General features: G+C 36.8%; 1 protein-coding gene across 11 annotated transcripts in view; it reads left to right on the plus strand.

The window, feature by feature from the left end:
* ERC1 (ELKS/RAB6-interacting/CAST family member 1) overlaps positions 1–26,984 on the plus strand; it is a 296,380-nt gene that overhangs the window by 67,664 nt on the left and 201,732 nt on the right. For 7 of the 11 annotated variants that reach the window (XM_062616671.1, XM_062616673.1, XM_062616663.1 and 4 more), the window contains exons 4-8: positions 8,937–9,011; positions 11,077–11,232; positions 12,965–13,048; positions 15,647–15,814; positions 23,375–23,542. In XM_062616671.1, the coding sequence (XP_062472655.1) occupies positions 8,937–9,011; positions 11,077–11,232; positions 12,965–13,048; positions 15,647–15,814; positions 23,375–23,542 (651 nt within the window). The remainder of the gene's footprint in view (positions 1–8,936; positions 9,012–11,076; positions 11,233–12,964; positions 13,049–15,646; positions 15,815–23,374; positions 23,543–26,984) is intronic. The other 4 variants (XM_062616669.1, XM_062616672.1, XM_062616674.1 and 1 more) reach the window with 1 other exon arrangement.

The raw sequence follows: 26,984 nt of genomic DNA on the forward strand, positions 1-26,984 counted from the left end.
AAAAAGATATCCATCTGTTTTTTGAACTCTGAAGCCTGCACGTAATTCAAAGCATGATGTTGAGACTCAAGGTCATCAGATGATTTCTCAGACAGACAGTACAGGTGTAGTGGCCAGCAATCTGACCTTGAAAATGAAATGTAAATTCACTGATTTCTGCACGTATCACTTTTAGTGTGATTGTACTAAAGATTGCACTAATTTCCTAAGGAAAAGAAAATCTTAGAGAGCCCTCACTTGTGGTTCTACTAAGATCATAACCAAGGAATAGCTGTATTGGTTCAGGTCAATGATCCTTTTAGTCCAGCATTCTCTTTCATCTAATGGCCATATGCAGACACCCAGGAAGGGGTAAGAACAAGTCAAGCACAATACATCTCTGTAGTGCTCTCCCGTCTCCCCATCTCTTTACAGATGAGAGTTTTCTTGAACTTTTTATGGTTTGTCAGTTTAGTATCCTCCATGGATCTGCCATCTGAGTACACAGTCAGTGTCTTCTTGAGCCATGTAAGCTTTTGCAGCTGCAGCATCATTTGGTAAGTGGCTTTACAGGCCTACTCTGTTGCAGAAAAAACACTGTCTCATTTATTTTAAATTTGAACCTGTCTCCCAGTAGCTTCCTTCACAGCCTGTTGTTCTGGCACTGGATGACACAGGGAATGATGGATGGTCACCAGCAAGACCGTGTGCCACTCACAATTTTAGATTTGTCATATCTCTTCCAAGTTTTCTTTTTTTCCAGACTGAAATGTCCAATGCTACTCAAATTTCTTTGTATAGAAGATAGTGCATATCTTTGATCATCTCCCAGAGCACTATCTCAGTCTCCCATATCCAGGTTATGAAATGGATTCTCCTGCAGTTAGCAAGAGATATCTTCATAAGCAATTTGACGCTCTTGGGCTTTTCCAAAATGTCCTGAATTCTGGAGAACTCAGGCAATCTTTCCTTACAAGCCCATAGCAAAGATCCTGTATCCAATATAAGATGTATTTGCTAACTCACTGATAGAGAGGACAGTCTCTCATTAACACAAAATAATGAGAAATTAGATGTTTCATTGAACATCTGAACACAGACATGAATCTGGATGCCCTGGCTTCAGCAGATGATAATGTGACTGCATCACATTCCTCTACCCTAGAAAACAAGCTTCAGCTTCCTAGCTTATAAAAAGATGGTTGCTATTTTGAATACCTCCTCTTAAATCTTAGTGAAAATGATTCATGGTATTGTTGATATTCTAAACTTAACTTTCAGAAACAAAATTACTCTCATACCAGCAAGAAATGCTTGATGAAATTCAGCAACTGGACTACAGCTTCCAGAATAGCTTCCAAGTTACATTAACTGCCACCTTATTGTTCCAGACTCACCTGTTGCAAGATTATCACTGGTGGCAGTGACAGCACATAGGTCTCAAGATATTGAAGCTTGCTGTGCTCTTTTTTACAACCTCCCTGCTCTCCCCCTTCATTTTAATGCACTGAATAGAGATAACATTTTTCTCAGCTAAACAGAGTAATAGACCAAAAGTCAGTGCAAGTTATGGCATGATATGGTGTGGATTGTATCCACATCTGGTGTTCTAGACACATGGAGTACTATGGGCAAAGTATGATTGGTAAGGACAGTCCAACATTATTACACCAACTTGGTTAAAGCTTTCTCTCAATTTGTTTGTTACTGTCTGTCTTTAGGAATATATTTTTGGAGAAGAAAGCTTAGGCCAAATTTCTCATCTGCCTAGAAGAAAGGAGAAAAGCAAAACTATCTGTATTGGTTCTACCCACAGGGAGCAAAAAGGAGCTGCTGTCTGTCTGTTATTGTTAGGTATTTGCTAAACAGCTTTGGGAGGGTTGTCCTGTTTCCTTACTCCTTCACAAGGGATATCAGCACAGACTTTACAGCAGTAGTTGTCTGATGACCTGTTTGTCTCAGGGCTGCTGCTGGACATACATGGTCTGAAAGCTGAATACATCTTTGTTCAGAGTAGTCCTATGGCATATACTAATTGGAGTCTCCAAGATATACTGATACACCACTGCATTTCTCCTGCCCAGGCAGAGATTCACTTTGATGTCTCAAATCATAAGAACTAAGGATGTATGAAGGGAAGTTCCTAAATGTATTCTCTTCTTTTCATTAGCCAGATGCTTAGTGGTATTTAGTGGTATATACCCAATACACCTATGAAGCCTTCAATCCCATCATGTCCTGTGTAACTGAGTCCTGATAATGTACATGGCCCTAACCATCTGCTTACTGATCTTGTAGCTGCAGCATTCTCATGGGAAAAGGGAGTGGTTGGCTCAAACTTTGAGGCTAAGCAGGTACTGAAGGTGGGGTGAGGTGTTCATTGAAATATTAGTGTAATAGAATGTCAACATAGTTCAGCATAAAGATTTGATAGACAAAATTAGACAGTTATTCCCTGAACTGGGACAGATGTCTGACTATTGCCTTTTATTTGGAAACAGGAAGAAACTCTTTACCTAGCAAGTTTCTTCAGAAGTCAGTTCTAAGTTAAAGGTTTGAATGTTACAGTGGTGTGGAACAAGGAAAGAACTAACAGTAGCTTTCCGTTTTGTGTCCTAGAACCCGTGTTTGGTAGTACATTACAGGTTTGATGTTTTTAAATTATTTTTTTAATAATTGGGCCCATTCAGACAGGATGGATTTTTATTACAGCTGAGTGCAAAACTGAATTAAGGAGTTAGGCATGTAATGCTTAACTAATAAAGGGTGGTTTTGTATGTAAAGCAGTCACTGAAATGGGTCATTCATAAGGGCACACATTTACAGTGAACTTAAGGAAAGAGGCTATGGCAGAAAAAGCTATTGTTTCTTTTCATCTTCTGTGTTTGTTGAAATGGCAACTCCACAAAGTCCTGTTTGTGAACTGTATTGCAGTCATCTAGTATGGCCTTATTACAAGAACTTGTTCCTGTTTGTAGCTATTTTGAATCAGACAGTGCTCACTTTATTCTAGGAAGTAACACTAAATATCTGTGAGCATTCTTTATTATGTCTCCACTTAGGGTAAGACAAGCAGTGAACAGGCTTTTATTAGGCTATAATATGCGTATACTTGACTTAGTTTTAGGTTATCAAACTTGATACTGTGATGGCCAAACAGCAGCAGCAAGGAGCTCAGTAAGAAAGGATGGATGTGCCATCTAAACATACCATCAGAGTACTGCTGAACAGTGTCCAGTGAAGAGAAAGGTTGTTCGCTTTATCTGACCAGATTTTAATTATCTGTGACAAGTTTTGCAAAGAAGTTCTTTTTCCATGCATGTGCTATAATTCTTACCCTTTGCTGCCCTAGGCTCAAAGAAAGTTTTAGAAATTTTAATTGGAGCAATTAGAGTTACCTCAAAGAACACTTTTGTCCTGTTCCAAGGTTTTCCAACATAAATAAGGCACACTTTTCGAGAGAATTTTTAGGTTTCTGGAGTAGATAGATCTAGTAACTGGAGCTCTTACTACTATCATACTAGGAGATATCATTCTGATGAATTAAAAAAATTGAGTTTTTTGCCTTTTCTGTTCCTGACTGATGTACTTTCCTTGGAGATATTAATATTATCCTTTATCCTGCACTTCTCTTCAGTAAACATGAAATTTGTGGAATTTTATTTCTGCAAGTGTAAAACTTTGCAGTAGAAAAAAAAAAAGAAAACAAAATGCTATTAAGAAGTTGGAATCTAATTCAAATAGAAAATACATGCTTTTGCACCTTAAATAAGAGGGAGGAATGGAAGAATGAAGAACTAATAATACGTAAATAAAGTTCTACATGATTAGGATTCTAATGTTAAGTTTTTTAATTTTTAATTTTTTCTTTAGCTTTTGGAGTCACACTTCTGTCAGACTTGAACACAATGACATGCTATTAAAACTAATAGGATGGTTTGAATTTGTCTCTCATCTTTATCTTGCCTTGACTCTAATGCTGAAGTTTTGAGGGATTTTGCTTTTATCTTTTGCTGATTGGAATACTGAGGTGAACTGGGAGCTGGGTTTTAATTTTCACTTTAGATGATGCCTCTGTTAACAAACTTAACTCTGCTAATATGTGAGGTTTTGGTTGGATTTAGAAATCACTGTCTGAATGTATCCATAAAATTGCAAACCGTGGAGATGAATTTCTCTACCCAGGGATAACTGAGCTTTAGAGCAGCTGGTACACTGCATGTGTGTGCAATTTTCAGCAAATCTTTCCAAGTTTTGCTCTTTATTAATATAATCAATTTATTTTTCAAGAAATTATGTTGATTGTGTTTGCAAATGCAGAAAATGACAAATAGAAAAATACAGAAATAATTTCTGAAGGAGCTACTGTGATTATTGGCTCCAAACTTGTGTAACTGTGTTTTTGTTACATAGCAAAACTCTAATAATGGTGAGATAAATTATACAGGACTCATATTATACATAAATTTTAAGTTCAGTTTTATGTGTTTCTGAAATAGAATTTAAAGTTACTCGTATTGAGCACTTTCTGATAAATACTGGTTAAAATGCTGAAGCTAAGAAGTACTACCCAGTCACCTTCAGGTCCCAGGTAGTGAAGGTATTTATATAAATGAGTCACACGTTTTGAAGGGCTCTCCCAGTGGTCATCTCATACAACCTTCTGTTCAAATCAGCAATTTCAATTAATGGGGATTTCACAACCTCTTTAGGCACCTGGTCCAGTGTTTGGTTGCTCTCTGGTAAAATCTTTTCTGTATTAGCGATTCAGAATTTTCTGTGCTGCAGCTTTTGCCTGGTGCCCATCATCCTTCTGCTGTGCACTTCTGAAAAGACTTTTTGTCTCTGTCATCTCTACAGCTTCCAGTCAGATAGCCGCAGAGGGCATTGAGAATCCCCCCAAGCCTTCTTTTCTGTTCAACTGAAGAAACTCAGTTCTCTCATCCTCTGCTCTTCCACTGTTTTTTCTTGGGTTTTTTTTGTTTGTTTTTTTTTAACAGCAGCAAGGGCACACTGCTTATTCCCAAATCATGTCTTCCCCAAATTTCATGTAATCTGAAAACTTGCAGAAGGTGCCACCTGTCCCATCTTTCAGATCATTAACGGCTCACTTGGAGTATTGTGTACAATTCTGGTGTCCTCAACATAAAAAGGACATGGAACTGTTGGAACAAGTTCAGAGGAGGGCCATGAGGATGATCAGGGGACTGGAGCACCTCCCATGTGAAGACAGGCTGAGAAAGTTGGGGCTGTTGAGTCTGAAGAGAAGGCTGTGTGGAGACCTCATAGCAGCCTTCCAGTATCTGAAGGAGGCCTATAAGGATGCTGGGGAGGGACTCTTCATTAGGGACTGCAGTGACAGGACAATGGGTAACAGGTAAAAACTTAAACAGGGGAAGTTTAGATTGGATATAAGGAGGAAGTTCTTTACTGTAAGGGTGGTGAGGCACTGGAATGGGTTGCCCAAGGAAATTGTGAATGTTCCATCCCTGGCAGTGCTCAAGGCCAGGTTGTACAGAACGTTGGGTGAGATGGTTTAGTGTGAGGTGTCCCTGCCCATGGCGGGGGGGTTGGAACCTGATGATCTTAAGGTCCTTTCCAACCCTAACTATTCTATGTTCTGTGATAGGGCACTGAACAATATTAGCCACTGTATCAGCCTCTGAGGGTTGTCAGTAGCAAGCAGCTGCACGTTGGACTTCATAATGCTGATCACCAGGCTTTGAGCCTGACAGTCCAGCTAATTGTCCACCCACCTTTTAACCACTCATTCAGTCTGTATCTCACCAGTTTGGTCTCGGGGTTGTTTGAAAGCTATGATGAAGGACATGCAGCACCCACTGTTCACCATTTGACCACAGTCATTTACTTCACTGTAAAAGAAAATCAGGTTAGTCAGAGATGATTTGTCCTTAACCAGAATTAAAAATTAAATTGATCTTATAGATTTATTAAATAATTCCTAAAATTAATAACGAGAGTTAACACTGAACTGAAGGATGCTTGTGAAATTTTACTTTGCTTGTAAGATTTACATTTTGTTGCAGTTAAATAGGTATGCCAGTTAAGATAAAAAAAAAAAAAAATCAGGATTACAGCTCTGGTTTTAGTTGCACATATTTTTTTGTCTCTCTCTTTTTTTTTCTTTTTTTTTTTTGTTAAGAAATTAATGTATGAGAGCATATTTTTCTATTTTCAGTGTGGCACGTGCTTCCTCATTATGTAGGTTTTGCAGGAAATGGAAGGCATGTCTGTTTTTGCTTTGGAAAGTGCTTATCTTGTGGTGCTACTGAGAGATAAGTTGCTGTATTTTTAAGCACACTACTCAACTGTAAAAACACCATTGCTTAAAAAGTGTACCTTCACATTTATTCTAAATCCCATGCAAAATCGAAGGCAGGAATAACTGTGGGAATAACAATTAATAATATGGCCAGGTTATGAAGGAAGAAAATGTTTCTGATTAAATTCCTCCCCTCATTATTATGTATGTGTATAATTTATTAATATTTTTAAGCAATAGTGCTGATACTGATAAATATTGAGGACTCCCTCAATTCTAAACTATGTTGTATCATTTTCAATTCTTTTGGTGTTCCTTAGTCAAGAAAAATCCCCACAGAATTTGTTCTTATTTATGGTGTATTAGAATCATTCTATCACAGCTATTCTTTACATATTCAGTGTTCTTAGTATGTTTTATCACCTGTTCTGTGTAGTTATGCTGACTAGAAAATTACAGTGTTGTTTCTCACAGAGGTACTGTGGTCCCTTGCAGAGCTACTTGGCAGGTGTAATATGATTCATACCTTTAGTTTATATCTGGTTTTGAAGTAGGGTTTTGTCGTGTTTTGTTTTTAAAGGAAGATAGCTATTCTTGGTTACAAATTGATAGTGGTGAAGTATCAACTCCCACTCTGGTTAAGGTGGCCCCATTGTTTAAAACTTCTGACTGTTTCTAGCCTTCAGTTTCTAGTTACTGAATCTTAAAAGTATTTTTGGACAGAACGACCCATTTTCAGGTTTTGTTGCCTGTGAAAGTACTTTAAAGTTGTGATCAATTTGCACAATAAATTTGTTTTGGTTCCTCCTTTCTCCACCCCAGATTATGCTCCTGCAGTCATTCTTTGAACTCTCTTCAGTATATCAATATCATTTTGAAACTGTAGACAGAGAGGGCACAGTATAACTGTAGTGGAAACACTAGTGCCAAATGGGTAGCTAGGTGTCCCTCCACCTGCAGCTTTTCTTGTTCATGTCAAAGAATTGTAGAAACTACTAGCTTGTAATAGTGGGGTATTAAAGCATCAAACTGGGAACAAAAAAGGGATTATAGAGCATTTTTCAATATTCTTGACAATGTTGTGATGATATCTGGTGGCTAGAAGTTCCCACTGGCTAAACTGAGAAACAAATATCGTGTATTTTTAATAGTAATGATAATTACCAGTGAAAAGCATGCATGATGCACATAACTGGGGAGCAAGTACTTTTTTTCCCTTTTTTTTCTCTTTTTTTTGAAGTAAAGGTATTACTGAACATATCATTAAAACACTATATATATATTTGAGCCACCCTTGTTAAAATAGTGTCAGTTGCATTTAAAGGTAAAAAGATGCTGAAGTTTACTAATCTGTTACAGAACAGTATCAGTTACATGTGAAAGTTTTTTATGTGTGAAAGCAGAAGAAAGGAATAATGCTTTGTTGCTTTATCAGAAAGCCTGACTTGCAAGGAATGAAAGAATATTTTTGTATTTTTCTGATTCTGATATTTGTGTGTGGCCCTACATTTTTAATTATTGTGCAAAGTTCTGAATTTTCATTCACCTGTGTGGTGTGTGTTCTCGATATAATACGAATATATAAGAGGTATGACATACTGGTATTTCTCCATTCTGCCACTGAAAGATAAATATGTAACCTGTATTTCACAATTAAGAAGGATATCTATGCACTGCATTCAGCAGCCACACCTAAATATGTGTTTTAGCAAGGTTCAGTCTGCCAGTAGCCCTGGTTTTAGGCTGTTTAGAATCCTAGGCATGTTGCCAAAATTAAGTCCTTACTGCGCAGCCAAGAGGTGGGAGGTGTTGTTTTTAGCAGGTTATGTCATCCAAATCACAATGGAATTAGTTAAGATGATAGAAGTAGGACATTTCCTTTGTCGAAGTGCCAGGCATCACTTCAGACAGTGGGGCTACAGGCACTTCCAAAGAAAAAGCTTAGAATAATTTTCTATTTGGGAAAACACTGTGCAATGTAAAAAGCAGACACTGTTGTGTCAGCATCTCTTTAGTGACATGCTGTTCTCCTGCTGTGTATTCCATTTATTCCATTTCTCTAGTAGCAATTGCTTTTATGTTCTCAGGTCAGAGACCATGTCTGCACAAGTGAAAATTATCTAATACGTAATTGAACTACTAAAAGAAAGGGTCTTTTCCAACCTAGAAGATTCTATGGTTCTATAAATACGTTATTCAAAATAGACTTTTGGCATGTTATTTTTTGACCTTTGTATCTTTTGTTTATTCAGTTTCTAAAAGTTAACAAGAATTTGTTTTAATTTCTTTTATCAAGCAGTTTCATTTTATCCTACAATAACAGTCTTGGATGGCTGTACAACTGATGTGACAGGTACAGCTGGGCATAAAACTTACTGCATTTAGCAGAAGCTCAGGCACTTCAGAATAGGATACTTTTCACTCTTGGATCTTTCTTCACCTTTTTAAGCTTAAAGAATCATCTTCAGAATTGTTCTGTTTTCAGCTACATGAATTTTGAAGTTAGGGAAAACAGGTTTGTTTTTTTGTTGTTGTTGTTTTTTTTCCTTTTTTTTTTCTTTCTAATACGTAGCACAGCTACGTATTAGAAAGAGAAGCTGATGATAATTTTGTGTTTGGTACGTGGGACAAATTACCATTAGGCTAATTCTTGCTTTCTTTTCTGCTGATACAGGAAATTCATCGTCGATTTGAAAATGCTCCTGACACAGCCAAGACAAAGGCTCTGCAAACTGTTATTGAGATGAAGGTAAATAATTGCATGCAGTAGAGTTTGTTCTCTGAAAAACAGGTTTTTCGTATGAAAGGTGACTCTACCAAATACCATCTAGTTCTGTCAGTCTTCTAACTTAAAACAAGTATATTTTAATACTGTTTTATTATCTATTATTTTTATTATTGATGAGTGAAGAGACAGAGCTGCTTCATGACGCAATAGAAACCTGCCTTCTGTCTGCCTGCAGCAGCATATACAGTTTTATTTCAGTTAGGCAGGAGTCCATTGTATTACAAGGTTGGAAATGATGGATTAATAGGTCTTTATAATGTTGTAGGTTACTTTCTTTTTATAATGTCAGCGTTCAAAATACTGCTTTGCATTCTGTGTGTCAACAAAATTAGCCATTTGCAAACTGAAAACCCACTTAAAATGGGTCATGTAGCTAGGAAGATGTCTTTATGTCATCCTAAACTTAACTTTTCTAGACATCTTTGTGATTGCATTCTCAGGTATCTAATGGAACAATGGGAATTTGCCAAGAGCTCCGAAGCCACAAGTGGAGTCTGTGGTTTACACAGCTTTATGCAATTGTGATTCATACTGTATGGTCCATAAAGTACCTCAGACAGGGTTTGGGCAAATACAGTTAAAAAAATAGAAACTATCTTTGCAAACTATTCTCTTCCATTTTCATATCTCCCCTATCTCCCTCCTTTATCTATGTCTTTTTCTTTTATTTTCCTTCCTTTTTTTCCCTTCCAACTCTTTCCATTCCATCTCAATGTTTTCCATAGTCATTTCCCATCTTTCTACCCTGGAGGCATTCATTTGCCCTTTTTCTTTTATTAGTCAGCTTTGTGGTCCATAGTAATGAAAACTAATTGACCATCTGGTAACAATAAGCTGTCTTTACTATCAAAAGAGAAACACTTGTTACTTCTGAGAAGTGATGTGAGCGCTGAAACGAAATACTGCTGTATATTAGAACATAATGCTTCACCTTACCACCTCTCTAGTTTTTTGTTGCATAAGCCTGCTTTACTAATTTTAACTTAAGCATCAAAACTTAAGCGGGAGATCTGACTATATCTTCATGATGGTCCTTTAGAAAAATCTTACCTCATGAGTGAAAACCTATACATTAAAATCTTTTCAGGCTTTTGTTTCTTTTCAGCTGTGCTTTGATTATTCAATACAAAAAAAATGAAGGCTTGGGCTGCAAAAGAATGAAGCATAGTTTCAAATCCTACCTATATTTCAGGAAAGACTAAATATTTTTGAGAAATTAAATAAAGAAATACTCTGCTTGAAGAGACTACAACTTAGAAATACATATCTATGTTTATGAGCATGTATGAAGCTCTTTGTGCTGCTTGAGCCTGTTCTTGTTGTTCCTAACACATAAAACTTCTAAAGATGCATAAACCAAGTAGATTGAAAACCTCTGATCGTTCTGTAAAACTATGAGGATAATGGTAGATTGACTTTTTTATTTTTCCAGATGTATTTTTTTTTTATCCATGGAAATTTTTTATATGTTGTATACATGAGCCAGAATACTTGAAGGATCCTCTACTGCTTTATCCACTCAAAGCTAATTGTCCACCCAAAACTAGATTATCCCATCCTTTTTTTTGCTTATGGTGCTTTTTATGTCCTCAATTTGTGATGCCACTTTAATCACTAATAGCACAAACCCATTTTTTGTCATTCTTGCAGTCACATTTTGCTGTGACTGTTAATTCAATTAGAATTAAATTTCTCTGGTTTATATTGGCTTTGCATTACAAGGCAACCTTTCCTCCTGTTTATTTATTTATTATATACTGAGTCCATGCCCCTAGCCATGTTTTCTTTCAGTACTAAACTCTTGCTTCCCTTGGAAGGTATAAAATACTGAAAAATGAGTACCTGAGCACTCAGGCAGATGCTGTGTAAAGAGGTGTAGGCTGATTTCTTTAGGAACTTCAGGAGTAAATTTCAAGGGCAGGTAGGTACATGTTCAACAAACTATTTCCTTTATTTTTTACTCCAGTGGTATGTTAACAAATCATCTGACTGTGTATCTTTATCTCTCTCTTCTAACCATTTTCAGGATTCAAAAATTTCTTCCATGGAGCGTGGCCTCCGTGATTTGGAAGAGGAGATTCAGATGTTGAAGTCAAATGGAGCTCTGAGCACAGAAGAACGTGAAGAGGAAATGAAGCAAATGGAGGTGTACCGTAGTCATTCCAAATTCATGAAAAATAAGGTACTGAGAAAGCAAATGAGACTGGTGAGATAAGCTGAGCTTAGCAACCAGCGGAGAGAAATTTTCATACTTCAATAAGGAGTTACAGTCTGGGTTCCCATTCAAGTCCTGAGAAGCAGAATTTATTTGTATTCTGCCTTGAAGTCACTAAAATAACTTAAAAATATTTAAGAGAATTTTAAGTTCAAATTTGAAAATATTGTAATGGTGGTTCAGAATGGCCAGTGGCACAAATTCTGCTTTAACTGTCACACCTGATTTTCTTTTATTTCAGAAGGATTTTTGTGTTTTGAGTATCTTTAGAACATTGCTAATCCATTATAATTTTAGCTTTCGTTTGGTCTGTTCAAGTGTAGCCTTCTGAAACAAATTATTTCTTTTTGCAACTGTTATACTATAACCAGTAGGTCTTTTTATTATGTAAAGGCTGAAAGGAGCATGACTGTCACTATAATGGCTTTCCGTTACACTCTCCTTCCAGTAATGGAACCAGAATTCTATAACAGTGGTAGTGCCAGCATTAATTTATGCAGGACAAATTCAGTAGCGAGAAATGTTGTTTATCAGGTATAAAGATGGACACTGACTACTTTGACATTTACAGCCAAAAGTGAATTCATTCTTTGTTTCTCCCAGAGAAGTGTTTCTCAGTCTTTTAGTAGACCCTAACATTTTCTAATGAAGATTCAGGCCACCTTGTACAGTAAATTTAAGTATATTGTGAGCAGTCTTGCTTTTCTCAATTAGGTTTTGTGTGCTCCCTGCAAGCAGTGTACAAATGCCTGGATCACAGGCTGAAAATTACTAGGAACTGAAGAACTGTAAGCTACTGCATTTGTCCTGCTTGAAATTATTTGTCAAAAAAAGAATGCTGGAGAAAGTTTCTTCAAGAAGTGTTACTTGTCTTAAAGTAGAAACATGTAATAAGTATTTTTCTTCCACTTCCCTTGTGCCAGCTCACTGATTTATCTCAAGATAACATCTGTTCTTTTATACTTTCGCCCTTTATCCCACTTAGTTGCTTGTAGGAATTGAAGCATACCCCCTTCAAATTATGCACGCAGAGACAATTTTAGCACCTCTCCTTTCCATCCTTTCTTCTTTCTTTCTTCATTCTTTCTCCTTTCTTTCTTCCCTTGTTAGTAACTCTTCAACTTCTTCTTCCCTTCCTCTGTGGGTGTACAGTTCTGTTCAGCTGCTCCATTCCTGGATCTCTTCTGTCAACTGTCTGCTCATTTATTTTCCAACAGAAAATTTGCTCCTTTTTGATAACTATTCATTCCTGACTCACAGCCAGCTGCAGTCATATCTTGCTGTCCTACGTTGTTTTGTAATTGCACAACATCTGTTTTTTAAGTATTGTATTGTATAGTCGTCTGTGGCTGTATCTGGACAATTAACTTCGTTTCTCTTAAGTCCCTTTTCTTGTCTGAAGTTCCTTGTGTATTCCAGTTTCAAAAGCATTGGGTGAAGTGCCCCATACTTGACATATATAAACATAATGATAACTATACATCTTTGTTTCGTAATCAAGTTCTTGTCTGGCAGCCTGTATGAAATTACAGAGACATTAAACTTTTGAGAAGACTAAATGAAGAATGGAAGAGAAAATGAGTAACCAGTGTTGATCCTTCTGTTCAGTTCTTTGTCACTTTTAGTTACTTGGGTTGACACAGGCTAACTAGAAGCTGACAGATGATGAATATTTAAAAGCATAACAATGTCGTGACAGGTAGAGCAACTGAAGGAAGAGCTAAGTGCCAAAGAGGCTCAAGGGGAGGACCTGAAAAAAAGAGTGGCTGGTCTCCAGGCCGAGGTCTCTGCAGTAAGATTTATCTTTTGTGTGCAGTGGCCATTCACTGGGGCTTGCTAGCTCTCTGGCTTTGGGGTAGCTTTTCTTCTCTTACCTTCTTTATGACTTGGTATAACAGTAGAACTAACAGCCTGCTCAGCCTTGTAGCCTGCCTTTTTGTTCACATGGTTTTGGTGTCCATAACATCACTCTTCAGCTGAACATCTGTATTTGTTTTGTTAACTGTTTCCTTAACGGTATGAGCTGTTTTAGCAATAACTTACTCTTTTCAAAAGTATTCAGCACCCATTCTGGGGCCAGACTTCCAAAGAGATTTGCTTTCCCTACTAGAACAAAAATAATTTAAAAATGTGCTGAAATCTCTTAATGTTTTTTTCACAAAAAAGTAACAAAAGCTGGATGCTGAACGCTTTTAAAAATGATAGTTTAATTTTAGCAACATGAACTTAGGTTATTTCTTTGCTGTGAAATTAATGCATTTGCTGAGTGATCATAGTGTCTCACCGAGAAGTATGAGCACTTAATGCTGTCTTAACTTCTCTTGCAACTTGGAATGGTATGCGCTGCATTCTTCCTAAAGAACTTAAGCACGTTGGCAGTGTGGGCTTACAGCCCTGAAATGGGGATTTCTGGAGAGAATGATCTTAGGGTGCTACTGGGAAATTTTTATGTAACAAAATATGTTTGTGTTTAAATAATAGTGTTTCACCAAAACAGAAGTATTTAGGGTAAACATCTTGTCTGAGATGACTCCAAAAAGGATTTATCTTTTCAAAGAAAGACCAAACTGGTTCAAGAAAGCTTTACTATAATTCAGGGTATCTACTAGTTGAAAAACTTCACCATCTGAAGTTTTTTAAGGATGGTTTTTTTGTTTAGCTACTCCAGAAGTATCATGACTAGTCTATAATGTAACTAGCAGAAAATAGTTCATCTCTTCCTAGCTATTCTCCTGTGCCTAGCAGGACTGTGCAATGGGTTGTATTGGCCAGTAGCTGACAGCAGAAATAGTGGTCCTAGCATCAATATTTTTGTGTCTATCTTAAATAGGTGGTGAAATCATTCTGTGGACGTATATACTTTGAAAGATAAAAATATGAAAAACACGACCTAGTATGTTTGAACTAAGTGAACAATAAACTACTGAATAGTTCTATAAATCAGATTCTTCTTATACTCCTTCCCATTATTCCATTTTTTAAAAAATGGTTTGTGTGAGTTTTTTTTTTGAGACAAATGTCCTTCTTCTGCTCTCCTTCTATCTTGTCTCCTCATGTATGCTCTTTCACACTGGAACACAGGAGTCCTTGATGACATCTTTTGATGCTATTTTAATACTGTTCAGTAAAAATTTTTCTTTCTTTAATTGCCCTTTATTGAAACAGTGTTGTAAAGATAAAACCACACTTATCCAAGCTTTTCCTCTTAGTCATTTCTACTAATACATGTGTTTAATAAAAAAAAAAAAAATATATAGGTTGTATCAATTTAATTTTGTTCTTGACACATTCCCCAAATGGAGGTAGCCCTGGACAGGTGTCCTTTAATTTCTTTTTTGAAACACTGGACAACATACTTCGGGGGTAGAGGGGTGTTGAAGAAAATTGTGCAAGCTAAAAAAGGGAAAACTGTTTCATTTTAGAGATACGTCCACCTCTGCTATACAATATGTAAAAGTAAAGAGATCGCTATTTTAATCAATGAGGTACATCGGAGGCAAACCAGGAAGTTGGTTATAAATGTGGACATAGGTCTACATTTAGATTTCCCAGTCCTCTTTAATTTTTTATATATATATTTTTTTTTTTCCTTCAGATTTACATCAAAATTGTCCTGGCTGATGCTGGGACTCAGGATGAGATTTCATCTCATTTCAGTGCTTTACTTTTAGATTTCTTACCGCATGTCTTTTTAAACAATAATCCAACTTATATATGTTAAATCAGCATTTTGGTATTCACTAAATTAAATCTAGGAAATTGCCCTCAATAAAGTGCAATTCCACAAAGAGTTTTCATGCTTGGGTGTGTATTTGCGTCTGCTTTAAGAAGCTTCCATAAATTAAAAGTTATTTGTAGAAGTTTGAAATGCTAGTTTTTTAATAATGGGAGACGTAAATGTCTTTGCATACACTATAAGCATGAGGCTGGATTATTAGATGGAGAGAGGGACAGAAACTTGCTGGCTTGACATTTCAAAGCAAACATGCTTCTGAGAGAGACCTGTAGGTATCTCATCTGTTCTGATTTCACAGGGTAAGGGTATTTTTCTTACTACAGTTCTGCTTCATCTTCATTAATAACTTACCCCTGCTAAGTAAGTTGTTTTGGTCAGTCCTTTGAAAGATATCTAAGAACAGACTGTCTCTGTTAAAAGAACCTGTCTTGAAAAATGGATGCTTTTGATCCCCTCTTCTTTTCCTTGCATCTTTTGGTGATGACACAAATTTTTGCTGGCCTTTCATTCAAGATAATTGAAGGCTCCGCAATTCCATGTGATAAGTTTAGAGTATCATACTCTTTGTTAGTAGTTATGTGGATTTATAGTTATTTCTTAAGGAAGGTATAAATTATTTTTTCCTTTGCCCATCTTTTCTTTCAGATTGGTCAGGTGAAACAGGAGCTGTCACGCAAAGACACCGAGTTGCTGGCCTTGCAGACAAAGCTGGAGACCCTCACAAATCAGTTTTCTGACAGCAAGCAGCATATTGAAGTACTGAAAGAGTCCCTCACAGCTAAAGAGCAAAGAGCTGCCATCCTGCAGACAGAGGTGAAATGGGCAATTCTGCACTTAATGACTTTTATAGAGAAACAGATAAAAAGCATTGTTTCGTTACTTCTTGCTTAGGTTATGCAATCCCATAGCCACTCAGTAATGCTTGTTCTGAGCACGTTGTACCTTTGATTTTATTTTTAGATTCTCTAGGCCAGGGGATTTATGCAAAAGCGCATATATTCCTGTGATTGAATACACACTTGTATGACATGTTCCACTAACATGCAGTCACTAATACAGCTTTTCCTAGGCACAGCTAAATTGGAAGTTGAAATGCTTGAGCTGGGGGGATTTATTTTCAATAACATAGCTAAAAGAGAGCAGGGAAAGGAAGAGCGTTCCAGTAGCATACAACTCCCTAAGGCTTCACTACTACAGTCATCATGTATGGGAAATCTTGCACATAGGCCTGTGCTTACACCTGAAATAGGGGCTTTTGTGTTTTATGATGCATATTCTAAGGTAAAAAATAAGCATTTTCAAAACTGTGTTTCGATAACAAATGCTTAATAATGTAAGATGTAAGTGTATATATGAACATCAAATAGATAATAAGTACAGCATAAATTTGTTGCTTCTGAATATTGCTGAGGAACAAGCATGAAATGTGTGAAGACAGCATTTCAATCTACTGGCTTGGAAAATTGTAGTATTAGTAGAAGTCCAAAAGATGGCGGTCATGCATCAAAAAATATTTGTGTTGTTACAGCAAGAACAGTAAAAAGCCAAAGGAGATGTTAAATGAGCATACTGAAAAATTGTGGGTAACACTGCTAGAAAGATTCCATATTACAAAAGTGTAAGAGAATGTATTTGAACTTTTACCCTCATGTAGCTTTCCTTTAGCCATATTCATTGAATCTGGGGGTGCACATGGCCTTGTCCAGATGCAGAAGTCAAATTACATAGTAAATGTCTTCTGGTAATTCTGAGATGGCTTTTCTGATTATTCTCAGATTTATGTAAAGGTTTAAATGGCATTAGTCTGTATAACTGTGAAAGTGTGCTTGGCTGCAATCAGAAACTTGTTAAATCTGTTTTCTTTTTTGCTAGTCAGGAATTGTACATGTTAATTTTCAAAGATATTTACATTTCAAAATATCATTGGAAGTAGGTGTTAGGTAAATAAACATTTAAGAATATAAATTACATGTTTTGATTTATTACAGTGATTTAAAAGATTGAAAAGAATACAGATAGATTAAATCACTCTGTGGCTTCTATGAATCTAGAAACACTTTTCTCTTTTTACTTTTAAATAATAAAAAGCTGTACTTTTCTACCCATGAGAGATAAAGTTCTTGAAATAATGTACTTTATTACGAAGTTAAAAGACTTCAGTAGATGGCCATAATTTCAGCTGTTGTGGTAGGTGAGCATGTTTATTGAAATAAAATGTATGGAATTGAAACAAAATATTGAAAGACAAAAAGACTTGGCTGTATACCATTGAGAGATACCTTTGATAATTATTCAGAACGTTTCGATTTTATTTTAGCTGAAAGCCATTATTCTCCTACTGTCTAGCTTGTAATATTACTAAATCGTTGAGGATATTTGTTCTTCACTGTGTTCTTCCGAATGAGAGTCTCATATAGAGCCACAATACAAAACCAAATTGGGTTCATTAAGTGGCTGGAAGGTGGGAGTGGGACAAACACTAGATTTAATACTTACTGGTTTTGGGTTATTCATATAGTTTGCTTTCAGATATCGTAAGCAAAATCTAGCAACTGCAGTAACAGTGAAAGATGATTTTCTGTCTGTCTTTGAGTGAGAATTTGCTGTGGAGTGAATATATTAACAATAGTGTCTTAGAATGATGTCTTAGGAGAGCCCTAGCATTAACTCCACAGTAAGATGTAGCAATCTGGTATGAATTTAACACATACAAAATGCTGTTGATTATCTAGCTATTTATGATCCATTTATGTTCCTGAGAATGTTTATGTAATTCCAAGAAGATATTTATACTTTTTGAAGTATAATCACCTCTTTGTCATCCTCAATGATGTTCTTGACAGAAAGCTCAACAATTAAATCATTATACAGTTACCTTTCCTCTCTCTTCACAATTGATCCTCTCAAGTATAAGATTGAAACATTTTGATAAAATACAGAGTTGAGATGTTTATTGTTGCATCCTATGATGAGTTTGGGTTTTTTTTAAGGACATGGTATTTCTCTATAGAAGAATTCTCCCTAAGAGTAAGGTAGGAATGTAAGACTCTGTCTGGCCTCGCTTGTTGACAGGACTGGTCAGTGTTAAAACATGATTAGCTTCTCTCAAGACACCTACAGAGAGTTGTGAGGAAGAAGAGAGGTATTTCTGCCATATATTGGCAGGCATCTTCATAGAGGATTGGTATTTTAAAATCATATTAAAATAAATATTTTGAGAGAAAAGAGATTACCTTCATAAGCTTCCGCCCTTTAGCCTTCTGTTAAACAAAACACAGGTCGGTGGGGAAAAGGTGTTGGTATAATAGCTCAAAAATCGGTTTGCAACCTGCCACACTAGAATTACAAAGAACAGTGAGCTGTTTGTGGGGTGTTTATCTAGAGGGCTATTGGGTGGAGAGGATATTGTGGTTAACTTTCCAATTTGTGAAGAAACCTTTAAAAATAGCTCTAAAAATGTACAATCCTTTTGTAAACAAAACAAAAAATAAGTCAATATTTATTTTGGAATGAAGACTTCATCCATATAAAGTTTGTGTTTTGCCCAATGAGAACTTTAGCTTAGGTCAGTGCCAGAAGGTATGTGGCTTCAGTGGGAGGTTAAATTAATCAGCGAGAGCATTCCCCTTTGTTTTTGTATACTGCCCAAGCTGGCATGGTTCTGTAATTGGTCTGTTCGTATGGTAAATTCAGATTAATACTTGGTACAAAAATGAATCCAGTCCCCTGGAAGCATTTTACTTGTTCTTAATGTCTCAGGAGAGCATAAAATTCTGTAAGGGTCTTTCCTTATTGCAGCTTATACTGGCATTTTGAAACTATAGCAGGCTCTCCCAAATCTGAGACAGTTGAGTGGATCACCTTTAGTGAGGAATGTGCTAAGAAGATTTGTTAGCACCAGCTACATGTAGATCTATGCTGACACCTGCAAACATTAAGCTCAGCTCACAAAACTGAGTTCACCATGTTTAGGTATTTAACACCTTGTGCTAGGGATTGTGGAAGAACAGTAGAACTGATTTCTGACCTGAGCAGGGTCTGGAAGCAGTATGTCTGTCCTGCATTGAGTTTATAACCCTAGCAAGAACCAAATAGGCTCTGCAGAAAGCCAGGTTTGTGCACCTCTTCTCAGTGGCATAGTCATGTAATCTAAGTAGTCCAGATAACTAGGAGCTATATGTTCATAAAGAATTCACTCTCTTCAATGGACCATACTGGATATTGCAGCAATTTTTACAAGAAGGTTATGAGTCAACTCTTAACATAATTAATAAGAAAGATCAACACCAAAAATAGAGAATAAAGCATCGTGAACTACCACTGCATTCAAAATGAATCCATAAACATAACTTTTAAGTCTTAATTTTAGACTGTGCTATCAGGAAAACAGGTTAACTCTTTTTTGTGTTTATATGGTATGTTTGCAAGATAGTAATAGAGTATCACAAAACTAATCCTTTTTAAAATGTGCTCATTTCAGGTACTTGGAGACTTCACATGGCAGTATCACAGTATCACAGTATGCTAGAGATTGGAAGGGACCTCAAAAGATCATCTAGGAAGCAGGAACACCTAGATAATGTTACACAGGAATGTGTCCAGGCCAGTTTTGAATGTCTCCAGGGAAGGAGACTCCACAACCTCCCTGGGCAGCCTGTTCCAGTGTTCCGTCACCCTCACTGAGAAGAAGTTTATTTCAATGGAACCTCTTGTGTTCTGTACCCATTACCCCTTGTCCTATCATTGTTTGCCAAGTAGAGCCTGGCTCCATCCTCGTGACACTCCCCCTTTATATATTTATATGCACTAATAAGGTCACCCCTCAGTCTCCTCTTTTCTAAACTATAGAGACCCAGCTCCCTCAGTCTTTCCTCATAAGGGAGATGCCTCACTCCCTTAATCATCTTAGTTGCCCTGCGCTGAACTCTCTCCAGCAGGTCCCTGTCCTTCTTGAACTGTATCTACAGCTGGAAAAAAGCAACTTTTACCTCGTATACCAAATATAATTTTATGCCTTCCTCTGTGCATTTCTCAGTTATATTTAAATTCTGAGTCCTGACATAGAATTATTTCAATATCTGCTTTTAAAAGTAGCTGGCTCTTTTTAGAAGCCATAGCAAGCTCTAAGCAAATATTTCACAGTTAATATTCTCTCTGTTCCTTTTGCTGCCATTGATGTAGTCATATCAACACAACATAAAAATTGAGATTTTTGCCATAACAGAGAAACTGGGGCTTGTATATAACATAGGGGAGATTGCACCTTCTGATACAACTGAATGGAGCATGGCTTGGTTCACTGATCTAAACCAATAGTTCAGCAATGGTTTGAACAGGTGGCAGGTAGATGGGAAGAATCACTCAGTCTCAGGAAAAGAGTTTTTTCTAGGCATCACTGACATCTTCTTAAACCCAAGTGGGAATCACCAGTGTCATGATACCCCCAATTGCTACTATAAAGCAGAGATGATGGTAAAATGGCAAATGTGTGCAACCTAAGTCCTATTGACTCAAGCTCCTGCTTCCATTGTGAAACTGACTATGGACTTTTGAAAACTTTAGTGATTTCCCTAAGCTGTAAGTTGGGAATATTCCAAAAGACTGTAATTACAGAACCCAAGACTTTAGAAAAGGGGTTAAATTTAAATTTATTTTTAAGCTAAATATGATGTCATTTGTTGTGTTTATTCTGGTGCTTATTGGAGCTACTAATGTACTAGTTTTTCTTAGAAATTTGAAATCATACTTGTTTAATATATGGCTATACATAATTAGGAACAGAGTCACAGAGTATCATTCACTGCTACTGGAATGTTCTGTGACAACTGATCAATGGTTCCAAACAGTTTTCCATACATCATTCTTACAGTGAAGAAGTTTAAGTCTTAGGTATGGTGCCTAGCTGAAGAGAGGTACCTGTTGGCTGTTTAATTGAAATGCACTTATTTTGCTGAAGCTTCACTGGAAATTGGATGGTATGTGCAGATCAAGTTTGCAAGCCTGTTACATGAAGGACTGAGCTGTACTGTAAGGTTTTACTTGCCATGCATAATTAGAGGCATGGCAGTCTATTACTGTGAAAGCAGTTAGGTTAATCCAGGGTTAAGACAACACCATCCAAGACCCAGAAGTCAGGAGAAGGGGCGTCAGCACCTCAGTAGCTGTTTGCCTAGTCGTTTCAATGTGCAGAGAATCTCAAGCTGACTTTGTTGAAGTTGGCATCACCTGACTCCCACAGACCTCAATTCTTGTCACTGTGGGAGGATGCCATACATAAACTGAGCTGACATGAATAAACAAGTGCAGTGTTCTGCCAGGAATAGTGCTAAGGTGATGATTGTGTGTCCTGCCAGCCTTTGAAAGTACTCTTGAAAGTGTTTTCTGTGGTTTCCTAGGCAGGGACCTCACACAAATAAAACCAGGAATGCAATTTACCCCAAACCATAAGTTAATATAGAGTTCAAAGAGAATAATCAATCAGAAAATGAAAAGCATTCTGTGGATAAATTTCTGTTTGCAGATGTTCTTTTCACTTAATACTGTGCTTCAGGCATCTGGACTGTCTCAGATATTTTGCAACCCAACTGCTGAGAGCGTGTGGATTTTCTTGTGAGGGAGATTTTCAGTTTCCCTTCAAGAATTAATAAAAGTGGCTCTTAGCATTAATATTAGAGATATCAAGAGAAGAACATACCTAATCAATCTATAAAACTATGTTTTTCAGAAGAAGACAAGCCGTGATGCACCTGCTAAGCTTTTCATTACAAACACTAGAAATCCTATAAATCATATTTGGGTAATACCTGGTACTCTAATATCACTGCAAAATATACTCCATGCCCCACTTGCTGGGTGAAAGGTCAGGAATGTGATTTTAATAACGTATGTGTAAGTGAGAAGGCTCCAAATGTAAAGGTGGCAGTGAGAGTGCAGTGCTGATGGGGAGAGCAGGGCAGTTCTTTTCCCCACTGGCAAGTGCTTATTGCTCTGTGTAAGAGGAGTCAGACAAAAGAGCAAAGGATTTTGAAGGTGTAGCATACTGTAAATGTAGAGCCTTAGAGGCAACTTTTCCATTAGCAAATCAAAATAAAGTGGAATTAGAATAACACATTAAAACGGGAAGCATACTGACTACCCAAATTCTTTCCCTAGCCTGAGTTGTCCAAGTCATCTTTTCACCTCATGGCTCTGCTGGCCTATCAGACAGTGCTGTGTAGAAGGACCAATAAATTCATTGATCACCCTGTTTACTTTGTGTGACTGATGTCCTGTAATGGATTCAGCTAACAGGAACCAAATCTGATACCATCAAATAAGATTAGCAGCCAAGCTTGCAGATTTGAGCTCTGTCTGAATGCTGAGTGGATAGGGGTCAGTGGGTTTCTTTTGTTATCTAGAGCAGGTTGGTGGTGTTGGATTTCATATTCCACGAAGGTCTTTGAGATTAGTCTGTGCTCTGTGGTGGGCTAATTCTTCTCATCAAATTTATATTCACATAGCTCTGATTCCTTCTCCCATTTCTTTTGTCTCGCGAGCTCTGTGTTTCATTTGTGTAAGGGAAATGCAGCAGGAAAAGCAAAGTCTTCTCAACACACAGTTTTGAAGTTTGAGAATGCCATAGAATTCCCAGGTTGCGTTTCTAAATTTATTGAGGCCGTGTGAGTTCTAAATATTTTTATGTGTCCAAATTGCACCTGCAATATCCTGTATGGTGTTACTTGTTCGGTTTTGTCTGAATTGAATTGAATCCTGCTGAAAATGCATATTATATTTTAACTATTATGTTGCTATTTAAGCCAAAATAATATTAGCTATCCTGAGAATATCCACTCTTTCTGTGTTTTGATCCGCAGTGGCTGCAAAGACCTTTGCTTTCATTGCCTCCAGGCTCAGCTAATACTCATGATTAAAACCTATAAAGTGACTGTTTAGTACTAAGAGCCAATGTTTCAATATCTGAACATTGTGAAAAAAGGGGTCAGTTTTCCTACATAAGAGAGAACTCCTCGACAACGCATTGTATTTGATTCTACTTTGAGGAAAAAAAATCCAGACATGTGTCTTACAGGACTGAGTTATGCCAGAAGTATTTTGAGATTTTTTCAAGAAGGAATCATAGAATCATGGAGCATTAGCCTCATGTATTTTGGGAATAAAACACTTGCTTATTTTTACCGTTTAGTCTCTTGCCACTCGCCATAACTGTTTCATCCATAAGCTTACGTATGTTGAAGTCTTAAAGGGAGGTTAGTTTTCTGGATGGTATTGTAATTTGACAGCACTCACTCCCTTGTGGATGTAGATTTTGTAACTTTTCTAAAATTTCTCTCCTTCAGTGCTAAACAAACCATGTTTCTGCATGTCTGAATCTAGGTGGATGCATTGCGATTACGACTGGAAGAGAAGGAGACTATGCTCAACAAGAAGACAAAGCAGATTCAGGAGATGGCAGAGGAGAAGGGGACTCAAGCAGGAGAGATCCATGACCTCAAGGACATGTTAGAGGTGAAGGAACGCAAAGTTAATGTTCTTCAGAAGAAGGTGAGATTGTAGAGGTCTAAGTCAGATACACACCTGATGCATTTTGATGTTTAAGTGTCAGAAAATCTGAATTAGAATTTATAATTTGGATTTTAGTGATTGAGTCCATTCGTGAAATGGGAAGATGGTGAATGCTGAGTTTCAGTTTGATGTTTTGAAGGAAAAAAATAGAATTCAAACCACAGGTTGTTGCCTTTCAGTGGCTGTATGTGCTGCTTCTGCTTCCATTTAACTATTAGCAATGACTGAAGTATTTGTAGGAGGGCACATAATCAGAAAAAATCAATCCTTTCATACCCACCATCTTAACAAAGCTACACTGAATTGAAGCCTGGGGCACTGATTTCAGTGGGTGAGTGAGTGAATGAGGAGTTGCGCCAGTAGAAGCAATTAGGATGATTCCTCTGTAATTTCCTGAGAAAGTTCAGGAAGACCTTCGTATAACTTTCATTAGAAATGCTGTTTTATCATACTTAATATTTCTTGGGAAGTGCTAGAATAGGATAACCAGGGTTCAGACTATCCTGTGTATCTTTCTGGGTAAGAAAATGTAGACCTTATCAGTAAAATGGGGGAGGTCTGAGTAAGAAAAAGTAGACTCTAATAGAGAAATTAGAGAGGTTTCCCAAAGGGCATTGAGTCCTAGAGCAATGAATGTCATTATGGTTGATCATTGGCAAATTGCACACAATATACCTCAAATTGCTGCTATACATGGTAAGAAGAGAGAAATGCGCATATCACAATCGTTTTTCATTTTAAGAGTATTTTTTCCTCTGTATCTCTAGAGAAGCTGCTCTTGGAGTTTGTATTCAGCGTATTAAGCTGTGAATGTGTTTGTTTTGTGGCTTGTTTGTTTTGTTTGTTTTTGTTTGTTGTTTTGTTTTATTTTTTTTTCCCTAGACCCTTAAGTAATTCTATGGAATTCTTGTGATTTTAATAGTTGAGAATATTGGTTAATTTCTGACACCTAGCCAATGCCTTTTCTTCTAGCATATAGCCATGAATCATGAGGGTTTAGGTTATGTTCTGTTACAGCAGACATCATGCAGGAATGGAAGTTCAGGCGTACAGTTTAACCATAAATAAGTCATTAATATTTTCATAACAGCCCTAATTCCAAGGCTTCATAGTCTCATTTTTTGACTATTCATCTTTTTAGAAACACTTACAGATTTTTAATTTTTGTGCTATGCTTTCCTTACGGTTTCAAAATTGGTCATGCACACTCCAAACATTGATTGAGATCCCAGCCGTGTTTAACCAAGAAGTGGGGAATCTGACATTTGTGTCAATGTTAAATGTCAGTGAGGTTGGTTTACTTCCATTTACTCTTACACTGTTTTTTCACATTTTCTTATTTGCTCTACTTAACCTTTTAAAATGATCTTTCATTGGTTCATTTACAGGCAGTGCTAAAGGTTTTCTTTTTACTCATTTTTCATACTTGTTTTCTTGAGACTCCTGCAATCCATATTAAGACAGTTTGATCTTGTCTCTTCATGTGGCAAGCCTATTTTTTGACGTTTGTTTGCTTCTGCTTTCAAGTAAAAGCACCTGGTCACTTCAAATTAGAAAATAAGGGCCCAGGCTTTTAGATGTAAAGGTTTTGAAGACTTGTGCTCCTAGATAGCACAACAGAGGATAACACTACCATTATAAACTGCAGTTTGAATTGTTTTGTAAACCTGTCTCTGAGCTTCATGAACAGCAATATAAAACATATCTCTATAAAAATATGTATTGCCTACTGCTAACTAGAGTCACATGCAGAGATTTTAATTTGCTTCAGCCTTGAAATTGTTGGAAACAGTTCTTTTAGCATGAACAGTTAAATTGTGAGGAGTTTAAATCCAAAGATTAATAATTTTTTTTTCAGTTTCTGTAACTAGCAAGTGTGGAATATTTTTATGGAGCATCCAGCTGACAATACTTTTATTTGAGGTTTGTGGTTCAATGTGGATTTTTTTTTTTTTATAGCCTAGAGTAAATGAGCACAAATTCAGTTGATTAAAGTTTTGTGATTGATGTCTTTAACTGAATTTTTTATTAGGTTTTCCAGACCTAGAATGTAAACCTCGGTTTGGGATTTTCTATAGATTGAGCTTTGCATTTTCTTTTTCTCTTTAGCATTTTTCCACAAAAAAAGCAGAGATTGGGAAAACACCAAAGGAAGTTCAGGTCTCATTTTATCTGTGGAAGTCATGAGAACTTGATGTTCTGAGCTAGCACGTGTTTCAGGTGTTAGAGAAAAGTTCTATTTGAAACAGATGCCTGTTCTTTTTTGATTGCACAGGTAGCTATTTCTGCCCTCTACCTTCAACTTTAGAAGCCTGTAGCTCCTCTCACGTAAATGTTTTTCTCCTAAAGCTTGTAAACTGTGATTTACTACTCCTTTTTTTGCATCTCCAGAGTGCACTTTCTGACTAAAGTGTACAGCCTGTTTTCTGCTTTGTCCAAGTGCTGTCTTTCAGACCTTCCAGGACAGTTCAGAATTGTATTGTCATTTAAAACAAATATGCTGCCCTTAAACTTTTGCCTTCATGCACAACAGTCTTTTTATTCCTCCCTTTGATTATAACCTGGTGTGTTCAGACAGATCAGGTTTTAATCTGTATATTCTAATTGAAAAACTTTTTTGTGTTGTGCCGAAAACTGAGCTATACTAAATTTCTGCAACTTCTGATGCTGAAACAAGAATTATTTAAAATCCACCCTTTACTATTGGGTCTCTATTTGGATTCATTGACACAGGCCACTGCGTAGTTTGTTTTATGAACTGTTAATATTTTTGTGTGGATTAAAGGTGGTGAACTAGAACCTGTAGGCTCTGGTCATCCTAAAATCCAGCTGAAGAAAGTAATGGAAGTTTACTGGTCAACCAGAGGGCAAATAAAAGACAAAGAAGATCGTGAACAACAAAGATCTGAAAAATTAACATGACAATTGGCACCACTACTGATACCCAGTAGGCACCAAAATACATTTTCCAGATTGCTGAAGAAATCACATGCATCACATTTTAAATTTTGGAATCTTCCCAGTTCAAAGCTCCTGTAGTGATGCTGATTAGCAGCACCTTTATTTGAGAAAATAGAAATAGGGCAAATACTAGAAATTTGGAGACTAGAGAACTGTGTTTCAGCTTTATGGCTGAAAATTTGATGCAAAAAGTGAGTTCTACAAAGCTTCAGGATTTTCTTCTCATTTCATTGAAAATAAATCTTGCATTAAAGTCTCATTTTAAGTTGTTAGAACTGCAGGCAAGGGGAGAATGTCAGTAAAGAAAGTAGGGGCCATGCTGGGCAAATTTGAAAAACATTAAATTGTGCTTCGTTATTCTGTTTGTCACATCTGTCTATCTGTGCTGGTAGATCAGGATGAAAAGGAATTAAAAAGAAATAAAATCAATTCTTTGCAATCGAAGCATTTTAGAGAAATA

This window comes from Pezoporus occidentalis, unplaced genomic scaffold (genome assembly GCF_034315485.1).
Source record: "Pezoporus occidentalis ecotype Australia unplaced genomic scaffold, CSIRO_AGI_Poc_V1 ctg19, whole genome shotgun sequence".
Lineage (NCBI taxonomy): Eukaryota > Metazoa > Chordata > Aves > Psittaciformes > Psittacidae > Pezoporus > Pezoporus occidentalis.